Genomic DNA, 15237 nt, shown 5'->3' on the forward strand with positions numbered 1-15237 from the left:
TCTCTTTCTCTCTCTCTCTCTCTCTCTCTTTCTCTCTCTCTCTCTCTTTCTCTCTCTCTCTCTTTCTCTCTCTCTCTCTCTCTCTCTCTTTCTCTCTCTCTCTCTCTCTCTGTAATTGTCCGAGCAAAAGTTGATTATGAGAACCATGAACGAGGGAACAAAACAGAGGATGGACGGAGGGGGGGAGATAAAAGGGAAAAGAAAGGGATGATATTACAGTGGAAAGACGAGGATAATAGATGGAAGGAGAAGAGGAAGAGAAATGGAGAGGGAGGGAGCGGGAGGAGATTAAATGAAAGGAAGGATTTTCAAAATAAAGGGTTAACAAAGGGAACTGTATATACAAACATATATGGAAATAAGAGAAATTGTGAGGGAAATATCTTTATTCTTTGATTTTTGGGTTGCTGGAAAAAATATAATTAATAATTCCTGACAATGATCCTGATATATTTGACTTCAGGACATCTCTGACTACATACATGTTGAAAATCAAACATTCTTACTGTATCAATTTAGATATTTCCAAAGTGAAAGTCCCCAGAAGTGTATGATTCAACTTTTTCCCATGGTCTAGTGTTAAAAAAGTTAACAAAAAAATTGCAAGATTCTTAAATCCTAAAAAAGAAAATTGCGATACATAGTTGAATCGATTTATTTCCCCACCCCGCACAGAATATATGAACCTGATTTCTGGGAGACAGTGTTGTTCTCATGGATACCTGACCGGTCTGAACACCTGGCTGCAGGTGGTTTCAGTTTTAAAGTGAAGTGAAATACAACAACAACGCTCCATGTTAACACCTTCCTCTTCTTTCTTTCTTTTTAATCCAGAATCTGTGAAACAGAGTCGAATGGTTAGATACAGACAGATGACAGACTGAAGGAAAGAGAGAGGGAGAAAGAGAAGCAAATTAAGGATGGAGGGTTGAAGGAATGAATGGAGACACTAGAGGAGGATGAGGAGGAGGAGGTGGAGGAGGAGGAGGGCAGCTTATGAGAAGTAATGATGAATTATAGAAGTTAGTCCGCAGGCTGAAGAGTCACTGTGGAGGGAGGAGAGGGGGATGGATGGATGGATGAATGGATGGATGAGGGGTGGAGAGAGAGTAGATAGAGAGAAATTATGGAAAACGATAGAAAGAAAGAATTAGGCCAAAGCTAAATGAAAGAGGACGAGTGAGCATGCAAGATAAAAGAGTGAGAGAGAGAAAGAGAGGGATGATGAGTGGTCAGAAAGAAGAAAAGGATGACAGAGAAAGAAAGAGAGAGAGGATGTGTGGGTCAATACATTTTGTCACCGAGCAGAGCAGAAAATTATGGAATGCCCCAGCTCCTGTTGCCTTGGAAACCAAGGGGAAGCTCTTTCATGTTTCACGCTTTGTTGCCCACGGTAACTGTCCTGAGATTGAAGGATGGATAAAAAGAAAAAAGAGAGAGAGAGAGAAAGAGAGAGAGAGAGAGATTTGTCCCAAGAAAAGAAAAAAGAGAGAAAGATTTGGGGATAGAAGGAAAGAATGAAGGCTGGTGAGGTTGTGATAATAAAAATAATCATCATCAATAATCAATAGTATATTCATATGTATACATTTATATCTGGATTGTGTTTCTTCCCCTTATGTTGACATCACTGGACAGTACCTCTTGATGGAATAAAGAACTAGCAGGGCCAAGGCCAAATGCCATATCTCAGTCGCAATGTTAATGAATGTCAAAAATAATGTGTGTATCCGCCCCGTGATTCAGATCTGCTCCTAAATGTAACGGGTTCTTCTTTCGTCCATGCTACACTCTTCTGCCAAGTTTCATGAAAATTGGACCAGTAGTTTTTCTGTAATCCTGCTGACCAACAGACAAACCAAACCAAAGCGAAAACAGAAGTTGAAGGAGGTTTGTCATCACTTTGTTTGGGTATTATTAGCCACACAAATTGATGACTTTGGCAAACTTTAGACAATCTAAACTTCCACAAATCCAGTTAAGAGTAGGGATGTCACGAGAACCGATACTTCGGTACCAAGTCGATGCCAAAATTCTAAAAAAGTAACGTTACTCTTTTTCTACAGTACCGAAGGTACCGTACAATGCCTGTAATGGTCACTGGTAGGGATGTGACAGTGAGGACAATTTTCCCACCGGCTAATAAACTTGTGACAACACCGGTGTTACCGATTACACCGGACATTTTACAAGAAAAGATGACGGTCGACATTTGCAGAGCGCTGACTGATCTGTACCGTCGCGTGGCGGTGTGTCTGGCTCCGCTGCGGGGGTCTACCTGGCGCCGCTGCTCTGTGCACACCGGCTGTGACAGCTCCATCCACCTCGCGGCGATTACCTCATTAATGTTATGGTTCCCTTATAGCGTTGGGATTAAACGTGAAATATTGCCAAATAGGTGCATTTGCTTTTCACTTCGACAAGATATCCTCTGCCTCCTGCTCCTGATACTCTGAGCTGACGGACCAGATGCATTCAAGGTCAGTATGTAGTGTCCGTCGTCTGACTATCGATTGATAGCATGCCGCTGATACGCCAAAATGAACAAAATGGGAAGTCATGGAGATACGTTAAATAAACACTTGCGTTGTTGCCAAGAATCAACAAGTTGATCCTCCATTTCTGAGATCCATCTTACTACGACTTTATGCTTCACGTTTAGCATTAGCTCATGCATTAGCCGCGGTTGCCATGACAGCATTGGTTGCCCTTCCTTCTTCAGTCAGCTTGGTTCTCAAATGGCTATTGTTCTTTCCCACGTGACCGTGTCATCGGCTGTCCTCGGGGTTCCCCACACACAACAGGATATCCCATCGTAAATATTGAACATGTTTCATATTTTCCATTTGACATCGGTGCGGCCAGGATGGACTTCTGAGCCGATCGGGGGATGTAAAAAAACACTCTTAACACACCTCACACCACATATCTGGAAAGATAATCTTTAAATATTTTTAAAAATCAGGGCTTTGCTGACGATCATCGGGAGGAATCGGGACCAAAGTCAGCTTGATTCTCGTGTAGTGTGTGCCCCGCATTAGTCAGACTTGCTAACATGAGCAGCTTGACATGATGTTAGAGCAACTCCTACACCTAATAACTTGTGTTATTTGGGTGTAGGAGGCTAAATCATCATCGTTATATTAAATAATGAGGTGTTCTTTTATTGCAAATACGGTAGCAGATATTATTAGTTCAGATGTTACAGTACAGTAGCAGAAACATTTACCTTAGAACACCCCATTATCACGTTTCCATCCAAAAGAAAGCTTCCATGCATAAATGACAGAAGCTAGATCACATGTGAGACAGGACTCCAGCTGTATGCAGGAGCTTATTAGCTACACTTATATTGAATATTTCATAAAGCTTCGTAAGGTGCGAGAATACGTCTTTGCTCACTTTATTAACTGCAGTGCGACTGTCAGTCTGAGCAGCTGCTCATTAGCAGGGAGGCTGACATGTTCGGTTCAGTTTCAGCTGAGAAAGATGAGAAATACAAAAATGAAAAGAAAAAAAAAAAAAAAGTCCAGATTTGTTTCATATAATTAAAGAAAACCAGATGAAAAGTGAGACTTCTGAGAGTTTGTTGTGTTTGCATCTAACGAGCATGAAATGAGAATCTCACGGCCTGTCACACTATCAACACAGAGAGCAGAGCGTTGTGCTGAGAGGCTGATTGGCTGCAGAGAGGAGCTCCCCGGCTTCAGCTGCTGACAGACAGTGTGACAGCAGCACAGCCGTGAGTGACAGCTGACTGCTTTGAGTATGATGATGATGATGACGACGATGATGATGATGTGCAGATGGGCTTGAGCCTCAGGGCAGCAAGCAAAGAGGGCGATACACCAGCGTCAAAAAGACCCAAATATTCACGCTAATTCTGCTCTCAATTAAATGTGCTGAACAACTGACATTAGGAAACCTATATGCATTTTAGCAGTGTGTCTGCATGTAAAGACATGAAATATTACATGTTTACTCTGTGAAGTTATTAGGGGTGGGAAAAAAATCGTGATTTAGTTTATTCCGATTTTGAAATCGAATTTTTAATGCCAGAATCGATATATTTGCTTCTTGTGAGTCTATGCGGAGGTACAAGGAAGTTACCGCTTTTATTGTTGTATCCGCCATCTTGATTTTTGGCCGCCACCATCTTGGTTTTTTTGCAACCACAAATGACACGGGAGGTTGGAGCTAAGTACAACCGAACGCTGAATAAGACATTTTTAGGCGACCAAAATGTTACATTTAACAAACACGGACAACTCCCAGACCAGACAACGCCTGGTAGCGACCTGTCAATCACAAAGTAGCTCCGCCTTAAACCATCCCCTGCTTTATGGTCTATTTGACTCTAAATGGGACCATAATTTACTAAATGAACATCATGCTGTATTGAAGAAGCCTTGAAACTAGCGACTGAGACCATAAACTCATGTAATAAATCAATAAAGGTAATAAATCAAGTGAGTAGGCTCATTTTCTCATTGACTTCTATACAATCCGACTTCTTTTCGCAACCAGAGGAGTCGCCCCCTGCTGGCTATTAGAAAGAATGCAAGTTTAAGGCACTTCTGCATTGGCTTCACTTTTCAAACCCAGAAGCAAAAAGTATAGAAGCAAAGAGACGAAACTCTGGTGGTAGTTTGACAACAGCTGCTTCCGACATTTTGGACTGAAAACGCGTATTATATTTAGAATATTTTTTTGTAAACACAGATAATTTCGGTAGAATATGACAATAGAATAAAATACTTTTGTTTTACGTTTGCAAGGACGTTTTACTGGCGTCGGTAGTTAAAAATGACGGAAGCGTAGCTCTTCTGCTGGGCACTGATGTTGCAATGGAACGAACACTTGACTTTCACTTCTTAGCAATATAGGTTCTTTGCCGGAGGTTGCCTCCTGGTCTGTAAATCATGTTTAATCACTCCGAATTACCTTCTTATGTGTATAACAATTATCAGATCAATACTCTCTATTCTGCTGTGAATGATGGTGGTCTCTTTGCTGCCAATGAAGATGATTCTGAACTGATCTGAGAGCTGTGGTGATCTTGTTAGTTTTGACATTCATGTCAATAAAGAGAGAGAGAGAGAGGGGAGGGGGGGGGTTTAAAACAATTGAGGGGGGATGTGGTAGAACGACTGTTAAACTGAGATATGATGGAGCGAGGCAGAGTTCATTAGTGCTGTTTTTATCAGTATTGATTACTACTGAAGCTTTGACAATACACAGTGGAGCTGATCAATATACGGTTGGGAGGAAGACAATAGAGAGAGAGGAACAAACAACAATCCTTAATCCATACCAGCTCCCCTTTAAAACAATGGAGATTTAAACCTTAAATGACTTCACACAGTGTGATGTCAGACCAGTGGTTCACAGCCTTTTACCTTAAGGGACCCCTTTTCCATCATTGAGTAAACTGACGACCCCTGACTAAGTGACACATTTGATAGATATCTCATATTATATTCAATGCATAACAATAACAGTACAGAACAACCGAACTGCACAATTAACACAAATAATAACTGCAGGACGTTTGTGTAAAACGAGCAAATTTTGAGCAGATTATTTCCTGTCAATAAAGCATCAGAGATGTTATTTTTTAGGAACTTTTAATACAATTCCCTGTCTGTATTAAGTAGTGATGTTACGTGCCGTGCTGAGGCTTCGGAGCGCGTGTCGAGTAATCCAGAAAGTTTTCTGTGAAGCGTGTATCGAGGCTTGTATCGTTTTAGACCAATGATGTAATTGAAGACGTCACGATATCTCAGCTTCTGCTGCTCAGATTTGACCATCCCTTTAAAAATGTGTCTGTTGAAAGTCCCTGATATTCTAGAAGTGCAGCGCTAAACTGGTGGAGTCGCCCTTTTAAGCAGCAGTAGGTGAGATTGGAGCAAATATGATTTTAAAAAGTTATTTTTATAAAACGGTCACTATATCCTGACAGTAGTGCATGAGACAGGTAATCTGAAAAAAACATGTGCCTCTGTGTCCTCTGGTGCTCCTAACGGCATCTGCAAGATTTCACAGACCGGAAGAAAACAACCAATCAGAGCCGATTTGGAGCTTTGCCGTCTCTGAGCAGCTGTCAATCACTCGCGAACTCCGATCAAACGGTCAAACTAGGCAGCGCTGATCAAATATAAATCAATATTCTGTTACTGTGATGCCTATTTCTCACCTCAAATGTTTTCAGAAACACCTGGTAGTGTACTGTTTAGCTGTAAAATGAGAAAGATAGTGACCCGGCAGCCATGTTGAGATCTGCTGAGGAAATACCAAGCACCGCCCACCAGCCGGAGCACAGCCAATAGGAACGCTCTCTCTCTCTGGAATGACCTGTGATTGGTCAAAGTTTCCCGTCACGGGCTAGATTTTTTCTAAAGCCTGAAAACAGAGCCATGAGGAGGTGCAGAAGTCTAGTTTTCTCTCAGAACACTGGAATTAAAATATGCTGAAAGTTTATTATGGAATTCTTTGCCCAATGACGCCAACAATATTTCTGCCTATTGAAGCTTTAAGGGTCCAATCCAGCTGTTCCTCCTCTTCCAGATGATGCACATCTGTTCTTCATCATAAAGCGGAAACTCTACCTGTCTCTCTCTTTACAGTGTGGTAGGGTCTCTACCTGTCTCTGTCTTTACAGTGTCTCTCTACCTGTCTCTCTCTCTTTACAGTGTCTCTCTACCTGTCTCTCTCTCTTTACAGTGTCTCTCTACCTGTCTCTCTGTCTTTACAGTGTCTCTCTACCTGTCTCTGTCTTTACAGTGTCTCTCTACCTGTCTCTGTCTTTACAGTGTCTCTCTACCTGTCTCTCTCTCTCTCTCTCTTTACAGTATGGTAAGAGTTTGAAGGTGAAAAACAGAAAAGAGGAGAATATAAACAGTTTCTATAGAGAGAGAGAGAGCGAGCGAGAGAGAGAGAGGAGGGAAGATGATGCGCTTCTGACGAAGAGGTGGAGAGGGTGGAGAGAGGTAGAAACAGAGCAGGAGAGAGAGGCTGAGGCAGCACTGGATGGTCGCTCCGTATCTCTCTCTCTCTCTCTCACCTGTCTCTCTCTCTCACCTGTCTCTCTCTCTCACCTGTCTGTCTCTCCGTGGCCGGTGGCCGGTGGCCGGTGCTCGGTCTCCTCCCGGTTGTTGTCGTTGTAGCGGACAGCAGCGTTCATCATCAGCCGCAGCAACAATGTGGTGCATCAACTGCGCCTCGGACAAAACGCCCGCGATCCTGCACAACAAGCTGCTGTACTGGTAAGAAAACAACAACAACAACAACAACAGCAAGGAGAAGGAGAAGGACAACGTCCCTCTCTGGACGGACATGTCTCTGTCTCTGTGTGTTTGACTCTGTCACTAACTGCGCTGTGTGATGGCGCACCGCTGCGCGCCTTTCTGTCTCCGTCGTGCGTGTTTTTGTGAGCAGCTGATGGTTGTAAATCTTAATGAAATGCGACACGACAGCGGAGAGGAGCTCCGACTGTCAGGATGAGAGTCCGAGCTGCTGGCTGCAGGATGACAAGCATTGATTAGTAGTGTTTATTGGTAGTATTACTGCTGGTATTACTGCTGGTATTACTACTGGTATTAGTATTACTGCTGGTATTACTGCTGGTATTACTACTGGTATTAGTATTACTGCTGGTATTACTGCTGGTATTACTACTGGTATTAGTATTACTGTTGGTATTACTGCTGGTATTACTGCTGGTATTAGTATTATTGCTGGTATTGCTGCTGGTATTAGTATTACTGCTGGTATTACTGTTGGTATAACTTATTACTGATAGTATTACTGTATTACTGCTGGTATTACTGTTGGTATTACTACTGGTATTAGTATTACTGTTGGTATTACTGCTGGTATTACTGCTGGTATTAGTATTACTGCTGGTATTACTGTTGGTATAACTTATTACTGATAGTATTACTGTATTACTGCTGGTATTACTGCTGGTATTACTGTATTACTGCTGGTATTACTGCTAGTATTACTGCTGGTATTACTGCTGGTATTACTGCTAGTATTAGTTTTACTGCTAGTATTACTGCTAGTATTAGTTTTACTGCTAGTATTACTGCTGGTATTACTGCTGGTATTACTGCTGGTATTACTGCTGGTATTACAGTATTACTGCTGGTATTACTGCTGGTATTACAGTATTACTGCTGGTATTACTGCTGGTATTAGTATTATTGCTGGTATTGCTGCTGGTATTAGTATTACTGCTGGTATTACTGTTGGTATAACTTATTACTGATAGTATTACTGTATTACTGCTGGTATTACTGTTGGTATTACTACTGGTATTAGTATTACTGTTGGTATTACTGCTGGTATTACTGCTGGTATTAGTATTACTGCTGGTATTACTGTTGGTATAACTTATTACTGATAGTATTACTGTATTACTGCTGGTATTACTGCTGGTATTACAGTATAACTGCTAGTATTACTGCTGGTATTACTGCTAGAATTTCTATTAGACTTATTGATGCTGGTGTATCAGCTGGTAATGTGCGCATAGGAGGTTACTATTAACCTGCCGTGAGTGTGCATGCATGTGTGGGTGCATGTGCGCGTGCATTTGTCTCTCTACTTGTCTCTCTCGTTAAAGTGTCTCTCTACCTGTCTCTCTCGTTACAGTGTCTCTCTACCTGTCTCTCTCTTTACAGAGTCTCTCTACCTGTCTCTCTCTTTACAGAGTCTCTCTACCTGTCTCTCTCTTTACAGTGTCTCTCTACCTGTCTCTCTCTTTACAGAGTCTCTCTACCTGTCTCTCTCTTTACAGTGTCTCTCTACCTGTCTCTCTCTTTACAGAGTCTCTCTACCTGTCTCTCTCTTTACAGTGTCTCTCTACCTGTCTCTCTTAACAGTATGGTAGGGTCTCTTTACCTGTCTCTCTCTTTACAATATGGTAGGGTCTCTCTACCTGTCTCTCTCTTTACAGTGTCTCTCTACCTGTCTCTCTCTTTACAGTATGGTAGGGTTTCTCTAGCTGGCTCTCTCTTTACAGTATGGTAGTATCTCTTTACCTGTCTCTCTCTTTACAGTATGGTAGTGTCTCTCTACCTGTCTCTCTCTTTACAGTATGGTAGGGTCTCTCTACCTGTCTCTCTCTTTACAGTATGGTAGGGTTTCTCTAATTGTCTCTCTCTTTACAGTATGGTAGTATCTCTTTACCTGTCTCTCTCTTTACAGTATGGTAGGCTCTGCAGAGCTGCCTTAACTCCACTGTAATGATGAGCTGCTGACACACAGTAACATAATACATGTAATAGAGCAGCATCATATTGTCTGTGTCCTAAATTCAAATCTGCTTTGTTGGCATGACAGCGATAAAAAGAAATGTTGCCAGAGCTGCACAGCCGGTGGTGATGGGAGATCACTCAGAAACGAGCTGAGTAATAAAGATCCTCCTTCCGGCTCAGGTGAGACTGAACCGTCCGGTTTTATCTCAACCTCAGCTGGCTCACTGCAATGTCCCCTCAATGTCCCAATACAGATGCTTATGTGATTTTCACTGTGCTGCAACTAAAATGAAACACACACTCTGTAGCGAGAACTAATGATAATTAATGATCTACTGCACATGAAAGAGACATAATGTGATTTTAATTTGAAAGATGTCATAAAGAAGGAATCTATTTCTCAAAATGACTGATAAAAGATAAAAACACAACAGTGTTACACAGAGAAGAAATAAATATATCTTCATATTCATTATGTCAATATGACATAATGATTAAACTCTTCCATGTTTGTTGATTATTGTCGATCCTAAAAGCAGCTTACAGGCCCATTCTGCAACAACTGGACTGGTGATGCATTGTGGGATGCACTTAAAGTGGTATTATTTTAGGACAAGTGTGCATCAAGTGTGGGTTAAGTGAAGGACACTCTTGACTACTACCTTAAGGCAAGTGAACATATTGAAGACCTGAAGTGCTCAAAATCACCACTGTCAGTATCAGGACAGATTGAGACTCAATTGTTGCAACTAGCATTGCTGAAAGAAGTAAAAGTACCACTACACTGTAAAAAATACTCCATTACAAGTAAAAGCTCTGCTACAATGATTAAAGCTTCAGTAGGCAGTATATTTGTGGCATCATTGTGCAAAAATTCCATAATAATCTTTCAACATATTGTAATTCAAGTGTTCTGAGAGAAAACTAGACTTCTGCACCTCCTCATGGCTCTGTTATCGGGCTTTAGAACATCTAGCCCGTGACGGGAGACTTTGATCAATCACAAGTTATTCAGAGAGAGCGTTCCTATTGGCTGTGCTCCGGCTGGTGGGCGGTGCTTGGTATTTCCTCAACTGATCTCAACATGGCTGCAGGTTCACAAACTTTCTGATTTTACAGCTGAACAGTACACTACCAGGTGTTTCTGAAAATATTTGAGGCGAGAAATAGGCATTACAGTAACAGAATATTGATTCATATTTGATCAGCGTTGCCTAGTTTGACCGTTTGGTCGGAGTTCGCAAGTGATTGACAGCCGGCTCTCATAGACAGCAGCTGGACAGCGGACCTTAGGTCAGATCTTACTGCTTGTTTTCTTCCGGTCTGTGAAATTTTGCAGATGCCGTTAGGAGCACTGGAGGACACAGAGGAAAATTATTTTTTTCAGGTTACCTGTTTCATGTACTACTGTCAGGATATAGCGACCGTTTTATAAAAATAACTTTTTTTAATCATATTTGCTCCAATCTCACCTACTTCAGCTTTAATGGAGTAGTTGTCTAGTTCTGAAACAGTCAGATCATAGACCAAGGAAGAAGCCATTACATTTAGGAGTGGATCTGAATCACAAGGCGGATACACAAGTCATTTTTTTCATTAACATTTCCAGATAGGGCATTTGGCCTTGGTGGAGGTCTGTGCTCTCTGAGTGTTTTTCATAGTTGATATTGTTTATCTGATTTGTTCATGATATACGATAAAATGTCTAAAGAGGTAACTACAGTAACTTTGTGTTCCTCTCTTTTGCTTTTCAACCACTTGAATGTAAAATTTGAGAAGTTCTCTTTCTGTTTTCTCATCATCCTCTATGTCTTTCTCTCTATCTCTCTCTCTTTCTCTCTTGTTATGGGGGTTAAGGGGTTAATCTGCCTAATGAGTCGCTGTCAGTGTGACTGTGGACAGAATCACACGGCTGTGAAGCTGATCGCTGTTTTAACATTTTGCTCTCCGACCCGTCAGACCTCACAGTCACACTCTGGTCCTGGACAGACAGACACAGACAGACAGACAGGCAGACAGAGAGAGAGACAGCAGTCTGTATGTCGGACACTTTCATCCAAAAACAGACCGTAAAATCACAGTTTGCATCATGTGACAGTCAGAGTGTAATAACAGGCATCAGACGTGAGGCAGACAGAGCGCAGAGCAGTGAATGTGAATTGATCATTTCATCATTTTAAACCCAATACTGTACATCCTGCATTAAACCAGGCATTAAAGCATCATGAGTCATGCATTAGTAAAGCGTTACTTAAAAATATAAGTTGTACCCTTTTTTATAAAGTGTTATCATCGCCATCCACTTCAGAAGTTGCTATGAGGGATTGAAACCGCGCCAGCCAAACTGCATGTGATTATCATAAAGTGGGCATGTCTGTAAAGGGGAGACTCGTCGGTACCCATTGAACCCATTTTAATTCAAATACTGTATCTTGAGGTCAGAGGTTAGGGGACCTCTTTGAAAATGGCCATGTCAGTTTTTTCTCGCCAAAATTTAGCATAAAGTTGGAGCGTTATTTAGCCTCCTTCATGACAAGCTAGTATGATGTGGTTGGTACCAATGGATATCTCAGGTTTTTCTAGTTTCATATGATACCAGTATCTTCACTCTAGCTTTAAAACTGAGCCCTCTACAACCTGAAAATCACAAGTTGCGTTAATGTGTTAAAGAAATTATTGGCGTTAAAATGAATCTGCGTTAACGCGTTAGTATCGCGTTAACTTTGACAGCCCTCGTCTACGCTCAATATTTTTTAATAACAATGTGTGAAATGACAATATGTTGTGTGTATCTGGTTGTGAATGATCATCTGAATCTTTAATGAGCTTTATAGTGAGTTTCAGCTCATTGTTTATCTGACACAGTGAAGCATTTAGCAGCCTAAGAGACAGACATTTCCCTCTGGAGTTGGTGGAGACCAAAAACAGAGCTAAAAGAGAAAGAATACTCTCCATACATTCATCCTGTTTTTGTTTTTTTTTGTTTCAATTTACAACGTTAACCACGTGTTTCAAACTGTTTAATACTGCTACCGTAGTGTGGGAGAAAATACATTTCCCTGGAAACATAATTGAGAATGCAGTTTGGTTGTGTGGGATCGTCATAATGTAGGAGACCTGGTTGGTTTCTGAGATGTTAAATCCTTAACATGAACTCCAGCTGTTTCTGTCAGAACAGATGTGAAGTGGTCCTGTAGTTTTATTCCTCCCAGCAGCACACTGTAGCATTTAATCATTGCAGATCTGTGTTTAGACAACATGACGGAGCTACCTGCTTGGTTTTAGTTGCTCCTCTCCAGCCTGGCGGTACAGGTGGGAGTCCGACCCCTGGCCCAGCAGTGTGCTGCTTCATTAGCTCTCTGCTCTGCCGGTGGGAGCGATGAGGAAGAGGAGACATGAACTGAGTCATGCAGGCTGTTCGGGAAGCGTTGCTGAAGCGGTTGACTCAGCAGCGCTGTTGCTTTAATCCCAGAGGAGCGAGGCTGTTGCCTGGAAACCTCGGAGCTGATTCCGACCCGACTCCCCGCTCAGGCTTTCTGGGACCAATCCAGGCTGTAAGGTCTGTTAGTAATGCTGAGCATTATTAGAACATACTGAGGATTTAGCTGCTCTTACAGTCTTACTAGTGGAAGAGCTAAAGATGTAGAGTTAGTCCTGAGGGTGGCGCTAGACGAGAGGTCATGGGGTTGTTTAAATCTAAATGGTTTGTCCTCTGGGGAGCAGGAATGTCACCTGTGAATTTCATGGCAGTCTTCCTTTAAGATTTTGATATTTCTTGTGTATAAGCAAAACTTTTGTCTTCATGGTGGTGCTAGAGGAAAGGTCATCTCTGCAGTGTTCACATATCTGCAATGGACAGATAATGCGTCTTTAAAGTATACTATTTTTACCATCCGTCAGGCAAAATGAGCAAACTGCAGGACATACTATTGAGTTTTGTCCTATTTAGATATATACAGATGTACAGTAGGGTTTGTAAATCTGGTTTTCTCACTTCTGTAACAGAGTTTGTCACCTCTCAGTGCTCTGTTGAACATGTGAACATGTCTTAACCCTCTGACACCGACCAACTTTACTGTTGTTTACTTCTTTCAGAGGCTGTAGCTCAGTTTTCAGCTAGACTGAAGATACTGGCATCATATGGAACCAGCGAACCTAAGGAATCCCATGGTACCAACCATGTCATACTAGCTTGTCGGGAAGGAGGCTAAATAACGCTGCAAAGTTGGGCTAAATTTTGGCGAAGAAAAACTGGGCATTTTCAAAGGGCTCCCTTGACCTCTGACCTCCAGATGTGTGAATGAAAATGGGTTCTATGGGTACCCACGAGTCTCCCCTTTACAGACATTTCCACTTTATGATAATCACAGTGAAGAAAGTGTAGTTGCCTACATTGGGCTCCTGTCTCTCTCCTCTATAACAGTCTAGTTTGTCCTGTTGCAGGATCCACACAACCCCAACCGCCACCACTCAGAGTGTTGTTGTTGTTGTGAGACAAATCTTCGCAGGGTTGATGGAGTTTAGCTAACAATGCCAGGTACTAAGTGGGCGAAATATGGCAGAAAGTACAACAAAGACTGAGAAAAAGAGAGTGAACTTAAAGACTGGATTCACACTGGATTCACCCTCATGTGGGGGACGATTCGAAGGCAGTTTGCCATTTTTGTAAGTGTGATATACGATAAACATCATGCCGATGCCGATTTGCAAAAGTGAAACGAAATGCAAAAATTTAATTAAACTTTCAACTTCTTTAAGTTTAGTTGACCAGAAACATGTAAAGTTACAAGCTAAAAATGGATGCAAAAACTAAATGAAGTGCATGCAATCCAAAATAAAGTCATACATGAAGTGATCAAATCGCCGCCTCTCTCTCATATTGTGGTAGGTAGGTAAGGTCGCTTGTTATGGGCTTTTTTGGGGGGAGAGTTTCTTCTTTTGTACTTGTTTCTCTAGACCTGGTTGCTTGTTTCTCTCGCTAGATCTGCCAACACTGGGTGTGCGTTGCAGCGTTCCAAAAGTTAAACTATTTTTATCTCGGGGCGCAGCCGTTGCACCCTGAAAGATAGGCAAATGGGTGTCGTCAAGGCATTGCTCCCGTGTTTGAGCGCGCCTTCTGCACGTCTACATTGACAACAATTAATCTGAACCTGCAAAGTAACTAAGGTTGTCAAATAAACGTAATGGAGTAGAAGTATAAAGTAAAAGTAAAGTACAAGTATGTGAAAATTGCACGTAAGTACAGTACTTGAGTAAATGTACTTAGTTACTTTCCACCACTGACTGTACACGGTGTGTATCAGAATCCGATTTATTGGCATGTAAAAGGAATTCTTTGACTATCCGTAGCCGGTGACATGATGTTTTGAACTACTTCCTGTTTCTAGTGTCCTCCTCTGTCTCCCTTTCTGCTGATGAAGCTCATATCTCTTCATTCTTCTTCATCAAACAACCAAACAGCATCATTCTCTGCTTATTTATCGCCTTGATGGAAACACTGAATCGGCTTTTCACTTCCAAGGTGATTTAGTTTTCCGTTTATGACACGCCTTTTGTGTTTCATCTTGATCTCACCGGTTCTCTGATGAAAACCAGAGTGAAAAAAAAAGAAAGAAAGTCTGATTTAATGGGTTTTCATTTCACACCTCAAGGCAGGAGAATGTCACGAGCTTTTGAAAAGAGGTGTCGCTGTTTGATACTGACTCACATCCCGCTGACGTCACGTCCAGGAGAGAAATAACTGTGATAACAGAGCATGTAGACGAGGTTTACAGCTCTGGGTTATCTTTGTAACATCAGTATTTAAGCTTTGAAATAACCACCATTTTGATGAAGCGGCACTAGCTTTCAACAAAATGGCTTCTAGCTAAAAACACAAACCAAATGAATACGTGGTCAGGACGTTTGTTCTGCACGTTGGAGCCGGACTCTCTGAATCTTTTGGCTTTTGTATTCGAGGAGTTTAATTCCAGGT

At 41.7% G+C, this 15237-nt stretch overlaps 1 protein-coding gene across 4 annotated transcripts in view; it reads left to right on the forward strand.

The window, feature by feature from the left end:
- Positions 1 to 15237, forward strand: part of LOC141773122 (IQ motif and SEC7 domain-containing protein 1-like) — a 152752-nt gene that overhangs the window by 85667 nt on the left and 51848 nt on the right. Inside the window, exon 1 of one of the 4 annotated variants that reach the window (XM_074644810.1) lies at positions 6953 to 7265. The exons of the other annotated variants lie outside the window; for them this stretch is intronic. Within the exon in view, the coding sequence (XP_074500911.1) occupies positions 7030 to 7265 (236 nt within the window). The 5' untranslated portion in view covers positions 6953 to 7029. Of the gene's footprint in view, positions 1 to 6952; positions 7266 to 15237 lie in introns of those variants that run through there. 4 annotated transcript variants of the gene reach the window in all.

The sequence above is a fragment of the Sebastes fasciatus genome, chromosome 8, assembly GCF_043250625.1.
Source record: "Sebastes fasciatus isolate fSebFas1 chromosome 8, fSebFas1.pri, whole genome shotgun sequence".
Classification (NCBI taxonomy): Eukaryota; Metazoa; Chordata; class Actinopteri; order Perciformes; family Sebastidae; genus Sebastes; species Sebastes fasciatus.